We start from the raw sequence: 22992 nt of genomic DNA, 5'->3' as shown, positions 1-22992 counted from the left end.
ATTCTTTGTTCGGGAATGATAGGTACAGGTTTAGGATTGATCAAATGTTCTTCCACTCCCATCCGAGAAAGGGCATCAGCTTTACCGTTTTTTGTACCAGGTCGATAGGTAATTATGAAGTCAAACTCGGCAAAGAATAGTGCCCAACGGAGTTGCCTAGAGGATTGAGCTTTTGCGGTTTTCAAATATTGCAGGTTTCGGTGATCTGTAATCACAGTAACGGTGTGTCGGGCCCCCAGAAGATAATGCCGCCAAGCCTTAAAGGCGGACTTGATAGCTAGAAGTTCCTTATCAGTAATAGTGTAATTGATTTCAGGAGGCGAGAATTTGCGGGACCAAAATGCCACGGGATGCAACTGATTGGTTACTGGGTCCTTTTGTGATAGAACTGCCCCCATGGCAAGGCTCGAAGCATCAGTTTCAACGATGTAGGGGAGTTCTGGGCGAGGATGTTTTAAGATCGGTGGAGAGATAAATCTAGTCTTCAAATTCTGGAAAGCTTGTTCCGCCTCGGTAGACCATTCAAAACGTTTGTTTTTCTTTAACAAGGCGGTGATGGGCTGGACTATTCGAGAGAATTCGGGGATAAACCTGCGGTAAAAGTTAGCGAAGCCTAACATGCTTTGAACACCTTTTACGGAGGATGGCGATGGCCATTTGAGAATTGCATCGACCATCTTTGAATCCATACGCACTCCGCTAGGTGATAATATGAATCCCAAGAATTCAACTTCAGTCACGTTGAAAACACATTTTTCCAACTTAGCGAAAAGTTTGTGTTGACGCAATCTCTCGAGGACCATTTTCACATGTTTCCGATGTTCAGTTTCCGATGAAGAATAAATGAGGATGTCGTCAATGTAAACAACAACACACACATCTATGAGCTCTCTGAGGACATCGTTCATAAAATATTGAAAGGCGGCCGGGGCATTGCAAAGTCTGAAGGGCATGACCTGATATTCAAATAACCCATACTTGGTGCGGAAGGCCGTCTTCCATTCATCGCCCTCTTTTACTCGTACCAAGTGGTAGGCTCCTCTAAGATCCAGCTTTGTATATATGCATGCTTTTCTGACTTGGTCCAGGAGTTCAGGAATCAAAGGTAACAGATATCTATTCTTAACGGTGATCTGGTTCAGGGCGCGATAATCTATACAAGTTCTAAGGTCCCCTTCTTTTTTTTGGAACGAAGAACAAAGCTAAGGAAGCAGGGGACTTGGAAGGACGAATAAACCCATTCGCTAGGTATTGATCCAGGTATTGTCGGAGGTGAAGATTCTCAGGCTCGGTGAGGGCATAAATTCTACTACAAGGAGGAGTAGATCCAGGTATCAGGTCTATCTGGCAGTCATAAGACCTATGAGGAGGTAGAGAGTTAGCCTGATCCTTCCGGAAAACATCTTGGAATTCTAGGTATTCAGGAGGTAACTGGGGAGCCTCCGAGGAAATTGCTGCCAGTGCAACACCAGGTCGAGGGTGACAAGTAGAGACACATTCTGGAAACTGAACCGTTCTTGCTCGCCAATCGATCTGAGGATTGTGCTTCTCTAACCAAGGAATTCCTAGAATAATCTGGAACTCAGGGGCCTTGATCACATCGAACACGATCTTCTCATGGTGTCCATCTTGACTTACTAGCGTCACTTCTTGGGTGGTATGCGTTACTGGTCCGGAGGCTATCTCCGTACCATCCACCGTAGTAATGACGTCCTTTACAGCCTTTGGACAAAGAGTCAGATTCATCCTCAAAACCATTTCATGATCCACATAATTGCCGATGGCACCGCTGTCGACGTAAGCTTCAATCGCATGTAATCGATCCGGATGTTCAGGGCTAATGAGGACCATAGGTATCACGAAATGCGAGGTCACGGAACTGGTTTTAACGCTCGGCAAGAGGACCTCTATTCTTGTTGGGCGAGGTCGTTTCCCTGCTCAGAGTTTGTGACCCTGGTAACTGCAGCTCCTACTGCCTTCTTGGCTGGTTTCACCGGACAGTCTCGAAGAAAGTGCCCCGAGTTTCTGCAATAGAGGCATAATTGCAGCTGTTTTCTCCTTTCCCGCTCCTTTTGTGTTAGTGGTCCTTTCAGGCCCCCTATTTGCATGGGTTCCCCGGAGTCTACTCCTTTGGTAGGAGTTGGTGGTTTGGAAAATACTCGAGCATCAAACTTGGAACGATCGGCCTTCCTGTTCTGCAGTCTGTGGTCAATTTGAACGACTAAGTCAATATAGTCCGAACAGTCTTGCGGGGGATTCACTACTCGGGCTAACACATCTTTGAGCTCTCAACGTAGACCTCTATAAAACAGCGTAATCCTTTTGTCCTCAGGCCATCGAGTTTCCACTATCAGTCTGTTCAAAGACGCAATATAAGCCAAAAGGTCTTGATTACCCTGTCGCAATGAAAGGAGCTCATTGTCCAAGGCCTGCCCCTGTGAATGTCTTGCAAACAGTTTTTCCATACTGAGCTGAAAAGCTTGAAAATCATGGAGAACCGGATCATCTTGATTAACTAGAGGGATCGACCAGTCTGCCGCATTGCCACTAAGGTACGAAAGCACGAAAGCTACCTTAGCTTGATCAGTTGGAAAGGCTGCTGGCCGGCATAAGAAGTGCAACCGGCACTGATTAATAAATACTGCAAACCTCTTTGGGTCACCAGAAAATCATTCGGGCGGAGCCAGAGGTACATTCCCAGGTAGGTTGATCTGCACTGGGTTCGTAGAGGATGTTGAAGGAAGATTTGCCCCTGATGCGGGTAACGGAGTTTGTCCGGCTTGTGACTGTAGCAATTGTCTAGCGAGATCGTCTGTTCGCTCCTTGGAAATAATCAGTTCCCTTCTTAGAGCATTCGTTTCCTGACGGGCTGCATGCACTTCTGCTCTTAGTTCCCCAAGTAACTGGGCTAGCTGGTCGGTATCCGAGGTTTCCATAGCGCCTGGGTGGGAGTTTTGCGGTAGGCTTTGCGTTCTGTAACGCTCACCTGATTCCCGCAGAGGCGCCGGTCTTGACTGGGTGAATGCCGTATCTTCAAAGGTGATGTGTAACACACGGTTGGCTCTTTGGGCTGGACCTCTGTGCACTGTATGTCTGACTCGAAGAGTAAGATGTCTGCAGATAGAAAATATGGGATTAATGAGCTTAGGTGTCTCCTTCCACAGCCACGCCTAGGTAAGAAAAGAGTTCCTGCTTTCCAGAAGAGTTCCAGTGTTCTGAACCTAGGGAGTGGCTCCTGCCCCACCCAACAGGAAAAGTAGTCCCAAACAGAAGAGGATCCGGGGTTCAACTGGCAGGTAAGTAAGCAGCATGGTCTGCTGCAGGTAAATCCACCCAAGCATTATGAGCCCGGTGCTTCCAGCACTGGGACTGGGCAGCTTTATGAGCCTAGTGCCACTGGTGCCAGGACAGGGTCCAAAAGGTCCCAATTGGGACTGGCTGGCACTCGGAACCGGGGTTATGGGTCTGCTTCCAAGGGAGTCGGGCAAGTCCTGATCTTTTGGAAGCAGAGATCATGACAGTAGGGTATGGGACACTTACAATCGTGGAGAAACCATATTAGCCATTGGGTTGCATGATAGTACTTGGCAGAAGAGTAAACCAAGTCTATCAAAGAAGAAATATAAGCAAACGGGGAGAGTCTGGGACCCTCACGCATAAAAAGCAAAAGTCCAGAGATGCCACCAGGGGGTGCAGGCAAGATGGAAGACTGAACGAGTAGCCCCGTCCCCTGCCCTGAGTTAACTTGTGGAGGCTGGTGGAGTTGAGGGACCTGGGACCCCTGACGGAGAGTCCTCGGGTGGGTGAATCTGCCACAGTGTTGGGGGCAAATAACTGGGGGCTGCACCTTCATACACAAGCCCCCAGAGGTGATTGCAGCTGAGGCCCGTTGTGCGTAGACAGAGTGCAGCGAGGTGGGAGAAGGCCTGAGCAGCGCTCCTGTGTGAGGGCTCAGAGGAAGCAGCTGTCTGGGCCGCAGCGTTGCTGGGGGTGTATCCTCCGCCCAGCCTGGGAGGTGATCAGGGGTAATGTGAGCCGGAGCGGGCCGGGAGGCGGACGCCCAGAGGTGTTGGCAACGGAGGCCTGCTGTGAGGTGACTGGGCACAGACGAGGCGGGAGAAGACCCAAGCCATGCTTCTGTACAGCGATTTAGAGGAAGCGGCTGCCAGGGCGCTGCTGGAGGTGCATCCTCCCCCTGGCCTCGGGCAGCCCTCTGCGATGTGGAGGCGGGCTAGGAGGCGGATCGCAGCTACAATATTTAGCAAACTGGGCGGCAGGAACAGGCAACGGAAGGAGGAGGAGCCGAAAGACTTTGACGGCTCGGGTGAACCTGGAGGGGCAGCCCGCAGCTGAGGAGGCGGGTGGTAAGCCCTATGGCGTCGGATGGCACGCAGTGTCTGGAGAGGATACCACAGGGCCATGGGGTTGGAGGAGATGGCCCCACCTGTAAGGAGGTGAGGCTGGCGGGGGGCCAGTGATCCCAGTCCAGGTCACAAGATAGGAGTCCTGAGCCTGGATTGTGCAGGGCTGGAGCAGCAGCCTGTGTTGCAACATGGCCCGGGGAAGGACTTGTAGGGGTGAGCAGCACAGCAACACAGACTGCCTCATTACAAGTTTAAATGTATTTAATTGAAAAATCCTCTGAAATACCACCAAACGGATTTACTGTTACCGCCACTTGATTAGGTGCAATTTCTGCCTGATTACAAGTGGTGGTAGCGGTGTAAATCCCCATTTAATTGTGTCCATTGGACCCAATGGGGCTTTTTTTGTGGAATAACCGTGGAGGAATTACCACTGTTGTAATTCCGCCAATCCTGGCGATTTTTGGGCTTTGAATGGCAAGATTTACCTCCAGGGTTTTACAGGAGGTAAATCTTCCACTGAAAGCTAAAACACATAATTTGGCGTAGTGGTAAAATTGGAGGTAACTTAGTTATCTCCAATTTTTCTGCTTACCGCCATCCTCGTAATGAGGCCCTAGTCTTTGGGAGAATAGGCTGCTCTGGACATAACTTCATAAGGCACAGGGAGAGAGCAGTGGAGGAGTGTGGACAAGTGGGCTTTCGGCCCAGTATAGGTGAGAGCCCCCAGCCTGGTGGGTGTAGTACAAGCAAGCTCGCTGGAGTGGTGGGGGATAGTAGCCCTAAGCCTGGACAGTGTGCGGTGGGCGCTGCCAAACTGAGATGGTGGTGGTGGCCATCTGGGACTAGCTGAGGACTCTTTGCCAATTACCAAGGGTGATCCCGAGAGTCCCTCTGCCAGACATTAGTCCTGGTTACAAGATCCTTACCCAGATTCTTTAGCTCACTATCTTTCACAGAGGAGAAATATCCAAAACATATCAGTCTTTGTCCTGCTCTGGGGCAGTCCAGCACCGAAATGCTACGCAATTCTCCTCTGAACAAGAGTACCAACAGCAACCCAAGACACGTGTTTCTGTCTGGTTGAACCTCATCAGTAGGGTGGAGCAGTGCCTCTCTAAGAATAGTGAGTAAGGGGTCACATCTGTATTCCCTTAGTAACTTAGGGTGAGAACAACCAGAGTGGAAAATCTGCAGAGCAAGGAAAGGGTGCCTAAGGGACCTTGTGTATCTATGTGCCAGAGAAAGCTTGGAAGGGTGGAGCAAGGCAAGGCGGTGTTCGGCGGCGGCAGAGCTCAGTGCGGGGGGCGCCCCCTCGGAGGAGAGGCAACAACTCCCTGCCGGTCTGGACAGCGGCTGGTGGCCCAGGGCAGCAAGGGGGTTAACATGCCCGTGGGGAGAGTTCGCCCAATGGCGGAGTAGACTTGTCAGGAGGCAACCCACCTGTGGCGATAGGGGAAGCAGAGGTCGAAGGTAGACTCTGCTAAACCTGAACGGGATGCAGCATAATGAAGCGAAGGGGGGGTTGCAGGTAGATGAGTTGGGAGAGAAACCCTCGAGCAATATCGACATCACGACGGCGAGAAGATAGCAAAGGCTAAGGGAGACGGTGACACACATCCCTGCGTGGGAGAGATTGGCACGATCAAGAGTGACATTCACGCCATTCTGAAGGAAATACGAGGAATGAGAACGGACATAGGGGATAAGGTGGAAGATCTCTCAGCGAAGGTGAACTCTTAAGAGGAGAGAGTGGAAGCCAAGCAGGCCTCGACAAGCATTCTTGAGGTGCAGACAGACACATTTTGCTGAATTGGAACAGCAAGAGGAGTTGCCCCTCAAGGTAGATGACACTGAAAATCGAGAAAGGTGCAACATGCTCCCTTTTTTTGGGCTGCGAGAGGTTGAAGGGAAATCCCCCAGCGGCCTGGAGCGGAAGGTCCAGACATCATGGGTATGGTGCTGGGTTCCACACAGGGTGAACGTATCACTTTGGATCGAGTGCATCGTGCGGGCGGAGGGAGTAGAGGGCTGCGATCTGTCCTGAAGCGGTTGCACTACTACAGTGATAAGTTGAGGATTCTAGAGAAGGCGCCCCTTATAGGCAACTTAGAGTAACACAGACTCCAGAGTGGCCATCTTTCAGGACCTCTCGGCTAATACTCTACTGCGGCGCAAGAAGTGTGGGCCTCTCACTAGGCGGCTTCAGGAGACGGGAGTCAAGTATAGGTGGGGCTACCCGTTTGCGCTGATTTTTGAGTGGGAGGGTGAGAGTTATCACCTGGTCACAGAGGTAGAGGTTAAGCAGGCTATAGACGACCTGGTTGGCCCACAAAGCGGTGCTTCACAGAAGGAAGAGGGTTACAGCGCTGATCCCGGCTGGTGTCCGTAAGGTCCCCAGTCCACAGGGAGCAGCAGTAAGATCTAGGGGGCTAGGAAATAAACTCAATACCCCCTTACCCCAGCGGGATAACATATAAAAGGGCCTTGGAAGATGGGTAGGTTAATCATCAAGTTGGTTCTTATACTACTGGCAATGAACCCTCCCATTGAGGGGCTTTAGGCAGGGGCTTAAATCAAAAACATGCGTTAGGAGCAATGAGGTTGGATAGCTATACTAAAAATGTAAGACTCCACAACAACTTTGGGTCTAAAGAAAGAATATATTATTTTTATTTCTCTTTACATCAATATACACTTATACAAAATAAAACAACCATAGAAACTATATATGTCATACCCTTTTGGACGAAACCACCACCTTTCATACACTTTCATACCATCTCATATTTTCCCCACTTTTCTAGCACATATCACCAGTGTACCGTACACTGCAATTTTATTTCACTTTTTTACAACAAATTATTTTGGCCCCATCTTTACAATTAGGTGCCTTTCCTCGGGCCACCTTTCTAAACTGGTGGCCCCTTTTCTACATATGGTTCAGTCCTCTACTGGCACAATTGGTGCCCCTAGTTTTCAGGATCTTCTTCAGGACGAAATGTAATATACAGAATAGTTGTGAAATCTTTCTGTTCGTGCCAAACTGTAGGTGATAGGTGTTGTTCACAGGTTATATAATTCTCAGTCACCTCTGGATATTATTTGCAGGGGGCTTGTCAAAAACGACTTCCTTAAAATGTCAGAAAGGTGGGTCACTTCGGTCATCTGCTATGGGTCAGAATTTGACACGGCTTGGAAGCAGAGACAGAATTGGACCGCGCTAACTACGCGGTGGAGCGTTCCGAGACGTAAGAAGTGAAGAGATCCCCTTCCAGACACGGCCAAAAAAATTAAGTAAACTCCACCGGAAATGTTACAATTACGGCATCAATATGAGTTAACGAATGGCTATCCTGACCCATACCAGGTGACCGAAGTGACCCAACTTTCTGACATTTTAAGGAAGTTGTTTTTGATATCCTACTCTGGAGGTTTCATATTTCATGGCGATTAAACCCAGCTGGAACCGTAATAAAATATATATGGTCAAGCGGGTTTATGTTCGGTGCTAATATAATAGCCTAAAACAATACCACGTTTATATAAGATAACCGCGGTACGAAAAATAGGGTAGTTACCACTGCCACCAGCCAAGTCTTAGTGTAAAGGGAGCGAAACAATGCTCCGAGAGACACAGACAAAAAGGGATAAGAATTAACCCTTTCCATTACTCCATGCAAGATGGGGTGTATTGGGTCTGTGGTTTAAAGTGACTAAAGTAAAGTTAATGGCAACTTTACCTTTTCTGGGGGACAGTAGTCAGCCCCAGAAAATTGAGTCAGGGGAAGTCTTAAAGACAACCCTCTGTCACTGCACTGAAGGTCCTGTGTAATACATGAAAAATATGAGGCCATGGAGTAGGTGAGGCTCCAGTACCCAAGATCACACAAAAAGTGTAAACACACACAGCAAAACACATGTAAGAGTGGGAAAAAGGCTCACACTCTTACCAGGTGAAAATAATAAATCCTAGAAATCCAGCAAAGCTGCTGAGGGACTCAGTAGGTAAGGGAAATCAGCCATTTATGAGAATTCTCCCTAACAGCCGTGGTCTTCACCAAGGCATGAGAGGCAGAGCATGTGCGTGCCCGACATGGGGAAGGATCCATTCCATGCAGGGCACCTGCTAAAGCCCGCCGTTGCTAACATGTGGCAGGGAGGGGTGTAGGCACCGGAACACTAAGTATCTTTATCTCAAAACGAAGAGTGATTAGTATGAATAGAATAAAATGGAAAAATATACCTGGGAAGTCTAAAAACGTGGAATTAGGAGGAAAAAAGGGGCTCAACCACAGTTTAGGTGAAAGAGGTCCGCTCCCGTCGACGCGGAAAAGAGGATTCCGGTGTGGCGCCAGTGGGCACAGTCAAGGGAGCCTTGATCCCGGGGCCACGCTTCCGCACGCAATACATTTTGAGGGGAATACGATTTTTCTAGCGAAAAAGGTTCAGTTTCCATCTCTAGCGAGGGGCGGTCATGCAGTATGGAGGAAAGGGGATGGGACGTAGGAGTATTGGTATTCACTTTCACAAAATGCTGTAGTTCAAGTAATTAGACATTTTTTGGAGCACTCTGGGTTGTAAAATAAAGGGCCTCATTACGAGTCCGGCGGTAACCGTGCCTGAAAAACTGCAGGTAGCCGTCGGACCCGTAAACAGTTACTACCTCCAGACCACCCGGTAACACCGGGGTATTACAACCCTCAGTGCCGATAATTCCGGAGGCGGTAACTGGGTTGTTCCCCATTCCCATAGAGTCCCATAGGATTCTATGTGAATGGGGACCATGGTAACACTGGTTCCGTCTATGACAGAGCAGTGTTTCCATTTTCGCCTGCAGGCGGGTGGCGTTACTCTCGCCCGGTCAGACCTGGCGGGAGTGACACCACCCGCCTGTAGAACTCGTAATCTGCTGGTCCAGAAACAACGGTGGCGGCGGTTTTACCGCCACCGTTGTTTCCGGACCGGCAGGCTTGTAATGAGGCCCACAGTCTTCCCAGTAGTCGTTCAAGTAACAAATAATTTCTCAATTTTCGCTTAGCTTGGATACCCAGTTTCGTAGCATGTAGCATTGTAAGCACCAAGAAATATCTCAATTCTGTATCCGGTTATTGTCATAGTTTCCCAGCACACAGCATTTCACACACACATGTTCAGTAGGATTACTCATTTGGCCTCCCAAGGTGCTGCATGCACCTTCAACTTCTGTTCCACGTCACATGTCACACAGTGTGTTCTTTGGCACAGGTTCAGCCAATAGCGCCTGGTTGTTCGCCACTCGGCAGAGCCAAAAGATAAAAGATTAAGAATGTTTTTTTCCATCAGCTTGAAACACTGATTAGGCATATATGTATTCCTCTAAGGAATCTCAGATATCATACATGACACTTGTATGCTACCAACCAATGGACCCAACAACTAAATGTGTCAAGTAACTTTGCACAGACATCAAGCTGTCTTCAGGACATGCTTATCCAGAGAAGCCATGGGTCTCTTAGGTAACACAGAGTCACTTCCCAGACAAGAACATCAGGAAAAAGCAAAACAAGTTTAGAGCCTCCTGCCACAAACATAAGGTGGGGACTTGCACCCTCATAAACATACTGAGGGGTAATAATCCAAGTCACTCACTTCACTAAAGCTCAGCCATCCAGTCACCCGGGGGTTCTCGAAAATATCTGCTAGAGATTTTACTTAATACCCTATGCATGAAACATAAGGTATCATTTTCAACTAACTGTAATATAAGTTCAAACTTTCAAGTTCTGATCTCCTCTGCCCAAAGTTTAATTAGCATTACATTACTGTTAGGGCCGTAGGCATGAGTTATACCATAGACATTTCTCTAGAACAGCTAAACATTTAAGCAACCCTTTCATTACGTAGTTCTGCTTACCAGGGTCACCATGTCTAAAATTCCTTCTTTTTGTTTCTTTTCATTTTTTAAATCCATCAGCTTCCCTTGAACTCTTTTTCAATAGAAGAATTGTATCTCATTAGACTGTAAAGGATTTGTTTGGCAAATGTTGAGCAGAAACCCTGGACCAGTGGCTTGTGGGGCCATCAAAAAGTGCCAAGTTGACTGCATGTCCAGAAATCAGCAGGATGCTGGGGCTGTACATTTCCAAATTTGCAAAACATGTGTTCTACTTTGACTTCCCAAATAATTTGAATCCGATTAATAGCACAACAAGACCAATTAAAAAAAGCCGATGAGACAGTAACAAGTTACAAACCTGTGCAAGAATTCCTGCCCCTTGTTGTATGCGTGGATGGTTGACAAACCCTGGATACTCGATGTGATGTGCGAGATGAAGGGGGACTGGCTGATATTGTCCAAGCGTTTTAACTCCCGTATGAATACTCTGAAACAGAAAGAGTAGCAGGGAGGGTCAGGCAAGAGAAAAAGTATAACCTGTGAAGACTCGGAAAATACAATATTTGAAAATCCATAAATGATGATCAACCAATTTATTCAGGACTTTAAAAAATGAAAACAATCGATTGATTATGCAACACTATAGCTCATATTTGCATAGTGTAAAACAGTGCTGCAGAAGTGAGACAGACGCTTTGGGTTATACGAGATTCGACCGAAACATATTTGCTTGAATCCCCAACCATTGAATACCCACCCAGCAAATCCCCCGCACCCACCAAGCTCCTCAACAGCTGAAACCCTTAAGCTTGATTGCCTTACCACCTTGGTCTGGCTGTCCTTGCTAATGAGGGTTTCACCCCATAACCATCTGCCTCCCACACCTACCTTCTGTCTGGCTTCACCCTCATCCATCCCTGAGATCCAGCCTGCCCAATGACCCCTGACCGCACTTCCCTGATTCCACCCCCAGACCCGATAACCCCACTTAATGCCCCCCAAACAACATGCCCACACTACCAATCTCCTTACCTGCTAGTCTTTGCCGCACCCTGCTCCACTTCCTAGCTCAGTGCAGCGAACACTGGATATAGAAAACCTATTCCGCATTCATCCCACCCTGTGCTCACTGTGTGGAGCAGTCGGTGGTCCGCAGATTTGCCTACCCATATTCAGTGAAGAGACTAATCTGTGTGACGAATGGAAGGTATTCATCCATTCTCCCCAAGGGGAGCCGCCCCCTTTGAGGCTAGGGAGGTGATCCTGCTCCGAAAGACCCTCCATAGGGATCTGGGCCAGTGGGACCTCACTGGGGTACACTCCCCCCTTCGGGGACAAGGACTCCTGTTCCTGTGAGTCACTCCCTAAACCACACACCCTAGCAGCATACATGGCAGTATTTCCTATAAAGACTAATGTAACATCTACATATTTGGCTGAAGGTAATGCTGTAACCAACCAACCCAGAGAAGGAAAGGAGAATGTCTCTTTAAGAGAAGACGCATACTTGACTGGGACGAGTGGAGTAACACGGAGATGCAGAGAGAACCCCACGCCGGGGAAGCCCCCTTGACATGAGCATGCCTTGGAGAGGCGGACATGAGACGAGCCGCGAAGGCTGCAACTTTCGAAGAGCTGCAGAACACCAAAGTGAGATGCTAGAGGCCCTGCGTATCCAACAACGGGAGAGCCGTTGTGAAATAGAAAAGCAGAGGTCTGTGTCAAGTGGTGGCAAGACCACATCCATCTCGTGATGGGCAGGACGCCCAACGGAACCCACAGAGACCATCAGAGAAGGTAAGTGGAAGCACGAACAGCTTCCTAATGTTGACCTTTGTATACAGCATAGGAGAAGCCAAGAACGGGAGACCAACGAACACACAGAACGAGAAGGAAACTGGTAGTACAAGCAGCTTCCCAACGTCAACCTCTGCATACTGCAGAAGGGAAGCCGAGAGCGACAGTGCGACAAAACCAAGTAATTAGAATGGCAGTATCAAAGAGGATCAACCAAATGAATGCCAAGGGCTGCAACGTTCCCCGACATACAGAGCGGTAACTGGGAGACCAGGAGAAGCAGGAGGCCGCCGGGGCAGCCGAATACGAGACGAGTTACGTAATATAAATCTGTGTAATTAGAACTGTGTAAAGCTGATAAAGAGGATATTGGATAAGGATGTGTGGGAAGTCTATGAAGACTCTGAAGAAAAACCTGATAAAGGAGGGATATTAGTATATGAACCCAAAGATGAAAAGGTGAGGGACTGTGGTATAAAACCTTGTGATAAAGACTGTCAGGTAAGACTATCAAGTGAAGAAGATAGTTATAAAGAGTGAACCTAGAAGAGGGGAAATACCAAGTGAGAAAAAACCACAGCCAAGCTGAGAAAGCCCAGATCAATAGTTTATGAGAGGTCTAAAACCTCCAACAAGAATGTGAGAAAGTATCACAATGATAGTTGTCACAAATACCTTACTAAAGAGGCAGCTCTATACTGCCCGGAAGCTATGGTATTAACAAATAAAATATTATCTGGCCCGATTAATCCAACGCGAGGTACGAGACAGGGTTGTCCCTTGTCTCTGCTCCTTTTCGCACTGGATATAAAACCCATAGCATGCTATATAAAGGGAGTACCATGGCAGGAGGGGAATGAAATTGTATTCCAAGGTGAGTATGGTGACACTATGCGCTGCTCTATGTTAAAGTTCCCAGAACCAATCGGTATCAGGTAATAAAATTGCGTCAAAAATGTCACTGGTAAAATAATTGCGGCAAAAATGCTGTGGTTTGACCCGGTAAAGGTGTACCCCATTATACCATTTAAGGGGAGCAGGGGCTGCGGGGGTGCCCCCCGCTCTCCTTAAATGGTATAATGGGTCCAGGGTTTGTGGGGGTGTCCCCTGCATCCTTTACATGATTGTGGCGGCAAAACCACAGCATTTTTGCCACAATATTTTGTATACACAGCCTTTTTTGCAGCGATTTTAAGACATGGAACCAACCAACCTACCTCCCATTGTCTGTGACAAACAAACATTCGGAAACATCAGGAATACAAATAAATTGGGATAAATCTGAGGTCCTACCCCTGACAACTGCAGTGTAAAGTTCTGGTTCAGGGTCAGAAAGTGGATGATAAAATCAGCCTGGGCAGGGAAACAATCTAAAATCTCATTTGACAACCTAACAAAGCCATTCGAAAGGGGCGGGCGTAGATTTCCTGGCTATGTACATATACTATTTATCGACTCATATTCAGTATGTGGTATGGTGGTAGGACCTGGCACCAGAATTGCTGCATGTAGCTATAGAGAGGGCCAGAATTTAATCCGATAATCTTAAAGCTGCCCTATGGGGCGAATTTCAGTCCTCCTCTAAAGGTGAAATTCAGCCTATGCCCGTTACGAGAGCAGCATTGGCGAAGGTCATGGGGAAGACTGAATGTACTAGCCGGCTTTCTCAGTACATGGGGTACACGGGGTCACTGTGACAAGTGAGAAGATATTTCGACCACATTTTGAGAGATTGGGAATTTATACGCTGGGGGTTCTGTACCATGAGGGCAGGTTTATAATGGTGGACAAGCGTGGATAGCGCAAGGGGTCGGGCGGTAACGCTATTACTATATTACTCAAATTACTCAAATTACTCTATTATAGGCTGAGAGGTGCCATACAGGCAGCTTGGCCCATTTTTCAAGGAAAAATTACTAGTTACTCACCGTAGTGGCTAACATACTCTTAGTCCATAGTCCTCTTTCCTCCATACTGCATGGGCGTCCCTCACTAGGGACGGTAGACAGAATATCTTTCACCAGAAAAACCTTCTTCCCCTTTTAATTTAGAGGTGCGGCCTTGGGAGCATGCGCTCGCCTGACTTCGCCCATCGGCACCACTCCTCAGCCCACATTGACGCGTCGACAATATTTAGCATTGCCTAATGACGCCAGTAATATTAGGGGGAGGATGGTGGGACGAATGGAGGAAAGGGGGCTCTGGACTAAGAGTACGTTAGTCACTACTGTGAGTAACTGGCAATTACTCTTACTTCCGGTCCCCTTTCCTCCATACTGCATGGGTGATTATGATATGATATGATATTTTATTTGTATTGCTCTCGTACACAAGTGTTTCAGAGCGCGACTAGGCAAGGGAGGGGAACAGGGGAGAACACAACAACGATCTTACTAGGCCCAGTGACATTGAGAACGCGCAAGTGCATGGGAAAGGGAAAAGGGAAAAAGTGCATGCAAGGGGGAGAGTGGAAAGTGCGTAGCAGGAGAGCAGACAAATAATAATAAAAATAAATAGAAAATGGAGGCAATAAACAGTGGTAGTGCAGCCAGCAAGTAGCAAGTGCTGTTTTTAAGACAGCAGACTGGGTAAGTCTGATAAGTGCAGAAAAAGATGAAAAATGGGGTTGGGGGGCTGCATGGGTACAGATACAGTCCCCAATGCAAGGGGTGGCCAGGAGACGATGCAGAAGGTTGGCAGGGTGAGTGGGTACCTGGGCACAGGGGACAGAGGGTGGCCAGGTGCACAGTGCCAAGAAAGAGCACATCAGCAGGGGAGAGGGGGAGCGAAGGCAGAAGCAAAGAGGAAGGTCTTGAGGTGCTTCCGGAACCGGAGATGGTTCTCCTCAAGTTTTAGAGTGGCAGGGAGGCTGTTCCAGAGGCAGGCCCCAGCCGAAGCAAGAGATCTACCACCAGCTCGTTTCTTTGCAAAACGATTGACCGGGAGGGAGTTGGAGGGCAGAGGAGTGAAGCGCTTGAGAGGGGAGGTATTTGCAGAGGGATAGCTGAAGGTATTTTGCACCCAGGCCCCAGAAAGCCTTGTGGACAATGCAGAGGGTTTTCAATTTAATCCTTGCATCCACTGGGAGCCAATGGAGAGATTTCAAAGCTGTAGATACACGATCCCAGGGCTTGAGGCCAAGGACAAGTCTTGCAGTCCTGTTCTGGAAAAGTTGCAGAGGGCGGAAAGTAGAGGCAGGAAGATTTAGAAAGATGCTGTTACAATAGTCCAACCTAGAGAGAACCAGAGCTTGGGAGACAGTGAGCTTCTGAGGAGGTGCAGTAGGAAGTTTGACTTTTTAGATACCGCAGCGATCTGGGCAGAGAAGGAAAGTGTGGAGTCAAAGATGACCCAGAGGTTCTTAGCCTCGCAGGTAGGGGTAGGAGGAGGGCTAAGGGAGGCCAGCCAAAGAGTGAGGGGAAAAGGATGGAGATGGTGTGCCGATGAGGAGGATCTCAGTCTTGCTGGCATTCAGACAAAGATCATTGGCGGCACACCAATCTTGAATGGCAGTTAGGCAGTCAGAGATGAGAGAGGTAGTTGAGTGTCATCAGCGTAGCACTGGAAATTTTAGCAGAAAATGGCAATTCAGCGGGCGAGAGTTGCCAGGTATTGGTTGAAGAGCCAGGGTGAGAGGTTACCCCAGGATGGAGAGGAGACCCTCCTTAAGAAAATAGGTTCCGTAGAACCGCCTGTCCGAAGGCGGCGTCCAAACAGTAATGCTTACAGAGTGCTGAAGGGGTGGCCCGGTGACCACCCTGCTGATGACCTGCCACGGAACCTGCTGTTGGAATGCAATGGCCGTGGCCTTTGCTCTGACAGCGTAGGCGTGCATGTTAGCTGGCAGCAGCTTGTGCTGCCCCTCGTAGGCCTCCTTGATGGTCGCAACCATCCACCGTGCAATAGAGGCCTTGGATGCTTGATACCCAGGCCTGGGGCCCCCGAAGGTGACGAACAGTGCATCCGACTTGCGGAAGCCCTTGGTCCTGTCCAGATAGAATTTCAGAGCGCACCTGACATCCAGACAGTGCAAGACTCTGAGCCTCGTCCTTGGGTTAGCAAAAAACATAGGTAATACTATTTCCTCATTTAGATGGAAAGCGGAAGGTACCTTAGGTAGGAACACCAGGTGAATCTGCAGGATCACCTTATCCCTGTGGAAAGTGGTATAGGGATCTGAGGCCACCAGTGCCTGGATCTCACTGACCCTGTGAGGGGAGGTGAGGCCCACTAACAAAGCTGTTTTAATGGTGACTAGCCTGATGTCCGCGGATGTCAAGGCGGCCAACACCACCTTGAGGTCCCACACGGGGTGTGGATTCTTAATTGGCAGGTAGAGCCTGGACAGGCCCGCCAAATGTTTCTTGACTATCGGGTTGGAAGAGGAGAAGACCTCCTCCCCCGAATTTCTGTAGGCCAGATAGGTGCGACATGTGTCCACCTGTATGCCGAAGTGCCCAAGGTGTGCCAAGAAGGAGAGCACATCATCCAATGTGCACGTAAGGGGGTCGATCTCCTTAGAGTCCACCCAATGACAGAACTTAGTCCATTTACCCTTGTACTGGCTCCTGGTAGCTTTGCTCCTGACACCCTTAATGATTTCCAGGTTAGCCTGTGAGAAGCTCAGGCGCTTGAGGGTAACCTGCTCAGGAACCACGCTCCGAGGGCTAACATCTGTGGGGTGGGCTGGATGACCCTTTCCCCTGCTGGGACTGCAGATGGGCTGACCCCATTGGCAGGTGAATGGGTGGTCTGTCGGTGAGGCTGAGCAGTTCGGACAACCGCGGTCTCGATGGCCACCATGAAGCTATCACAATGATTCTGAGGTGACAAGATTCCTTTATCTTGTGGATTTCCCTTGTGGGCCTGGGGCATCAGGCATGGGAGGAAAGGCATCGGCTGTCATGCCCACCCACCGTATCTGTAATGCGTCGCCCAGGAAGCCGGGGCCCTGCCCCTGCCTGGACGCAAACTGATGGCACTTCCTGTTCTTCCAGGAGGCAAACACATCCACCTGGGGGTGCCCCCATCTGCCGAAGACCTCCAGCAGCACCTGGTCTTTTGATTGCCTTTCATAATTGTCCGTTCCGAGTCTGCTGAGCCTGTCCGCTTCCAAGTTGGAGGTGGACGGCCATGAGGTAGATGTTGTTCTCCAGGGCCCATTCCAACATGCTGACCCAAAGGCTGCACATCAGAGGGGAACTGGTAACCCCCTCCTTGTTGACATAGTACATGCTGGTGGAGTTGTCGGTCTGGATGAGGACGGACTTGCCCCCAACGAGCAGAAGGAAAGCTCTGAGAGCTAGCCAGATGGCCCTGAGCTCCAGCCAGTTGATATGTGACTCCTGCTCCTCCCGGGTCCAAATCACATGGAAGCTGTGGCTGTCCAGAGTGGCCCCCCAGCCTTCCAGGGAGGAGTCCGTAGTGATGGTGACCTGCAGGGCCGGCTGTCAGAAGGGCTTGTCCGTCCGCAGGTTGCAGTCCCTGGATCACCATGTGAGGTCAGAGTGGAGAGAAGGAAGTATGCTGACCGGCTCCGCTTGGGCGCCCTTCTCCTGATTCCATGACGCTGCGCAATGCAGCTGTAACCTCCTCATCCTGAGTCTTGTGTGTGGCACAGCCAGTAGGACCGCTGCCATGATACCCAATAGGTGCAGGTACCACCAGGCCGAGGTCACTGCTCTGGTAAGGAAGTGAGTAGTGGATCCTTTGATGGCCGTAATCTTGTCCTCTGAGGGAAAAACCCTCTCGGAGCTCGTATCCCAGATGAGGCCCAGGAAGGTGAGGCCTGGTTATTCTTTTGTATGGCGAAAATCCTGGAATAAAAGCCAAATCCTCTGTGGGAGGCTGGGACTTGTTCCACTGCCAACAGAGTTGCCGTCCCAATCTGTGGGAGTGGAGGGGAGGAAGGAGGAGAGGGAGGGACAGGTAGGCAGTACCCAGAGGACACTACAGAGAGGATCCAGGGGTCCGAAAAGTTCTGGTGCCAAAATTGCACATGAAAGGCAAGCCTGCCCCCCACCGGAGACACGTGGACCCGAAGGGTCACGTCATGCTGTCCTTCCTTCTGAGGCTGATACGGAGGAGGGGGACTGGAAAAAGCCCTTGCCCCTCCTTTTGTTGTTTGCGCCGGTGCGGACTAGGTGAGCGGTCAGGCTGCCTCGACCTCTGTTCCTGGAAGCCCCGGAACCCGCTGAACGAGCGCCCCCTGTCGGAGCGTTGACATGACTGGGTGTACGTCTTGGGCGCGGCCTTCATTAGGATAAAGACTTTGTAGTTTGTGAGCTGTTCTTTTTATCTAATTCCTCGTTGGTGGTAGAGTGAAAGAGGTCACTACCCTCGAACGGAAGGTCCAATATGCATTCCTGACATCAAGGTTAAACTTAGTAGCCCAAAGCCAGGCCGTCCTTCTCATGTCCGTGGCAATGCATATGGCCCAGCTAGAGGTATCAATGTGGGCCACGGTGGACTCCATGATGTCCTGCGCTACCAGATTGGCTTCTCCTAGACCTGCATTGAAGCGTGCTTGGCTCTGTACCAGAGGTCCTGGTAGGAAGTCTGCTATTTCCCGCCGAAGTCTCTGGTTAATGGCTGCCAGCATGGCGTCTGCGTTGGATTGACGCAGGTGCAGCAAGGCATTGGAGTACAGCTTTTTCCCGTAAGCCTCTAAGATCTACTCCTCCTTGCCTAGCAGCGCCGAGGACGACTGAGGCTTAGAGTAGAGTGACGCCGCAGCGATCACCGAAGAGTGCGGTTGAGGGTGCGCTGACAGCAAGAGTGAATCCCCCTCCTTCTGTCTATACTTGGCATCGAGGAGCCGATTGACAGGTTGGGCCGAGTGTGATTTGAGCCACCCCTTCTTGGCGTAGGCAACAATGTCTTTCTGTATCGGGATACCCATTTTGGTAGGGGGGTCGTAGGGTTAGGACTTCTGCCAAGACCCCCCTCCTCGGGCTGCTCAACCTCAGGTTGAGGAAGGCCCAAATATTCAGCCAAACCTGCAAACAGGTCGTGGAAGGCCTTTGCTGACGATGGTGTGTCAGGGTCCTCCTCCTCGTCTGTGTCCACCAGAGTGTCCGGCTGGTCCGAGGCTGGTCGAGGAGTGCTTGGCGCCATGGGCTGCAGTGTGGAGAGTGGAGCCGGAGGCTGGTGTGGAACCACCTGTACTGTGGGAGGCAGGGGAGCCGGAATCAAAGGAGCCGGCAGGGGCAGCAGGGCTGTGCTGGGGCCAAAGCTACCACTGTGAAATCATCAACTCGCCATAGAAAACTGACCCTCATCATCCTCATCTCGCCAGCAGGGATATGTTCTGCTGCCTCCTCTATAAGCCTTCACAGCCCGTGGGGGCATTTGGCAAATGCACAGGATGCATTCACAGTCTTCAGAGCCATACTGTCAGAGGCGAAGATCTTCTTGGCTAGGGCATTTGTTTTCTTAGATTCCCTATCTGTGCGCAAATTAGTGGTATAAGGGGCAGGCCTGGAGCTCACTGTAGCAGCTTATACCACTAAACCTTCTCGTGTTGGGTGGGAAAAAGTCCCCCTTTGCTGGTTTAAACTTTTTAGTAAACTCTGAATCCACAGCTAGAGTGGAGCAAGGCCTCAGCCACAGCGTAGCAATGAGATCTGCAATGGCAGCATTCAAGGGTAATGCCATTTCCGCTTGAGGACCCTTGTCCAGTATGTCACTGAAGTCATAGGCCGATAAGGGCTTCACAGGAGCGCCTAAGCCTAAAGCCTCAACCACCCTCTCAACTGTTCTTCGGCATTGAGCATTAGGGTGTTCATATGGAGCAGCTTGCTGCATTTCGAGGTCAGGAGATCTGTCCAACCCACTTGCTTCATGGAGCCCTCAGCAAGGGTAACCAAATCAGACTGGTCGGTAAAAAAATCATCCCCACCAGCCCCTTCTCCTATAGGCCCAAAGCCAAAAAGACAGCTGGCCCCCCTCGTCATTGCAAATCAACCATATAGTGTCAAAGAATGTCAAGCGAGAGTCGGGGAGAAAAGAACGATCGGCTGTCAGTGCCAACATCGATAGAAATTCAGGGCCCTTTGGCACTACGGCCGGTTTTGCGGTAGTCATGGTCGAGCACAAGGGCATCGGACCTGACTTGGTCACTTTGGCACCGGAAACACTAAGCGCAGCTTGTGCCATGGGAACCTGCAGAGTCGAGTCCACAGTTGTACCGACTGCAGCCGTTTTAAACATTTGGATCATCTGCTCTTTGAAAGCCTCCCACTCTGCTTTCGCCACGCCCAGGTAGTTCTTAACGCGCTCTTCTGAAGAATCGGGAGTCGTGCCTGTGTCAGTGGCGTTGTTTCTACTTATGGGAAGTCTAGGACGATGCATGGCTTTGCGAATGCAACCTTTTCTTGCTCTTCTTTCTATGCATGTCCTCTTTCTCAGAAGTGGGGCCCTCCGTCTCGTGCCCAGAAGACCTGGTGGTCGAGCAAGCCAGGGATTTTGACTGGGGTCGCCCGAGTGCTTGTTTTGCTGAACGTTTCAATCAACGATTTGGGATTCATTTGTTGACAAGAACCAGAATCCTCGATGACATGATCTTTACTGAGACACCATACGTAGATAGGCGTGTGGGTTAGTGATCGAAATCTTGGAATTGAAGTCCTGACAACAGTTGAACCCTGACGACTTAGGAGCAGACACATCGCCGAAATCGAATGATTATAACAATCTTGTCAAATTTGGAATGTCTCTCACTAGACTTGTTGCCAATAGCAGAGTGCTAAGCTAGTGTAAAAAAGGAAATCAGGTACAAGGGCATAGTGACGTCGTTTATGTACGGCCGCAGACGTTGCGTCCAGAGTTGACCAGTGGCACTTTCGAATCAAGAGAGAATCGACAATCGAGTCGTACTACTCATCCCTGTTGAAAAACGTTTCTGAGGAGCTGACGCTGGAATGGACATCTATCTGATGAGGAATCTGCAGGTGAATACAATCTATTGAAATGAATGCTGCAGGTCTCATAAGAGGTGGACTCGGGTAGCCCCCAGCCCACCTTCGTTTATATCTGTAGAGGTTTTGCAGCCATTCACTAGCTCAACCCTGGAACGGGAATCCAAACTAATCGGGACAAAGAAAGGACATTGGTATTGCCACTGCAACCGCCACTGCGAAAGTCAACTTCAGTAAGGCAAAGCTCTGCCTTTCTTGAGCAGGTTAAGCCTGTTCATCGATCAACCTCCTTTCTACCAGTGGGCACAAATAGTTCACCCTGCAACATCTCCTTTGGCGATAGGCTGAAAGTCATGGGACCCACAGTTCTGCTCCAGCCTGGACAGTATACATATCCACTTTTGTATTGACACCTGGAACACCTTCCGTGCTGCTCCCTTGCAGTCTGCATAATTGGGCCTCATTATGACCCAGGCGGTAGAGGGTTAACGGCGCTGGTAGAGCTGCCGGCGCCGTTAACCCTCAACCGCCTCATTACGAGGTCTGCTAGCAGGACCCGCTAGCAGACCAGGATGCTAACAACGGGCCCGTCATTAACGGGCCCATTGCTAGCATCCTCCCCATTCCCATTGAGACCTATGGGGGCTCAAATGGGAATGGGGATGTACAAGGTCCGGGTCCCGGGAAAGGGAATTACCAGGCCCTCTAAGGTCAGAATGGCCCGGTAATTCCCTATTCCTGGAACCTGGACCCGGTACCCGGTATGGGGGTAGCCATGCTGCTAAAATCGGCGTAGCTACCTTTTTTCTTTTTTTTTTAAGTTTTTTATTAAGTTTTTCAACAAACAAACAATAAAACCAAACAAACAGTGCATGTTCAACAGTTTCATTACACTTTTTAAATTTCCTAACCACTACTCCCACTACCCTACCCCCCTTGCGAGTCTATCACATTGAGTTTAGGGCCACATTCTCTTAATCTTCTGTACCATTCTGTGGTACGTAATGTACTGGCCTTTGTGCAACCCAGACTCCTCCCGCAGCCCCTCAAAGGTAGCAAGATCCCCCCTGCCAAATATCCCACATCTTTGCCACCCCAGCCGGCTCCCAGTGGGTCCGGAGTATCAGTCGCAGCTGAGCATCTGCCCCTGTTAATACAATCAATGGCATCTCCAGCGAGCATGGGGACGGGTTCCCCATCAATTGGCATGCCCTGCGCCACACCTTCCACCCCAGCAGCATCATTTTAGGGCGCCCCACCATCTCCGCCCTGGGTGCCCACATAACTTCTTTCATATAAAAGGGTGCACAATCCCGCCCAAACAGCCTAAATTCGGAGGTCTCTTCATCAGATAGCCATTTGGCAACATATTGCAACTGGCTCGCCGCATAGTATGCCTGGTAATTGGGCAGCTTTATTCCCCCTTTGTCATGGAAGTTCTGGAGCTTCCATAACGCCACTCTGTTTTGCGTGCCATGCCAAGTCCCTACACATGCTATTCAGTTTGGTAAAAAACCCTTTAAGAATCAGATACGGAATATTCCCGAAGTAATGTAGGAGCCTTGGCAGGACCACCATCTTTAGCATCGCTCCCCGCCCCATCATCGCCAAAGCCAGCTTCGCCCAAAACCGCATGCATTTCGCAATTTTTTGGATTGCCACCTCTGTATTACACCTATGCTCCTCCCCCACGGTGTGATATGACATGCATTACTTACCATAAAAGCATTTCTGATGATTGTATCTACTTAGATTCACATGCTGTGCATATGGTCCGACATCCAGTGGTAACCGCGGAGTATTGCATCTTGCCTTTCGGGGGACCGAAAGGGGACGTCGGCATAGGCGTGTCTGAAACACTATCCCTATCGTGACGTGTGTAGTACCCAAAATCCCTCACGCGCCTAGGTCCCTCCGATTGTATTTTTTCTGCCATGAGGGAGACCAAGGCTATAGTGAGTGAGTACATGAAGAGAGAAAGTAGTAAGAAGTCTATGATCCTTCCACCCCGAGCAGGGAGGCAGGGAGGGCGCAT

The 22992-nt window shown here is 49.7% G+C and overlaps 1 protein-coding gene across 6 annotated transcripts in view; it reads right to left on the bottom strand.

The window, feature by feature from the left end:
• ABCC5 (ATP binding cassette subfamily C member 5) overlaps positions 1 to 22992 on the bottom strand; it is a 2124586-nt gene that overhangs the window by 595752 nt on the left and 1505842 nt on the right. For all 6 annotated transcript variants that reach the window (XM_069618835.1, XM_069618837.1, XM_069618838.1 and 3 more), the window contains one exon: positions 10601 to 10729. In XM_069618835.1, the coding sequence (XP_069474936.1) occupies positions 10601 to 10729 (129 nt within the window). The remainder of the gene's footprint in view (positions 1 to 10600; positions 10730 to 22992) is intronic.

The sequence above is a fragment of the Ambystoma mexicanum genome, chromosome 10, assembly GCF_040938575.1.
Source record: "Ambystoma mexicanum isolate Mex_15411 chromosome 10, UKY_AmexF1_1, whole genome shotgun sequence".
Lineage (NCBI taxonomy): Eukaryota > Metazoa > Chordata > Amphibia > Caudata > Ambystomatidae > Ambystoma > Ambystoma mexicanum.
This window is presented reverse-complemented; position numbering and strand designations above follow the sequence as displayed.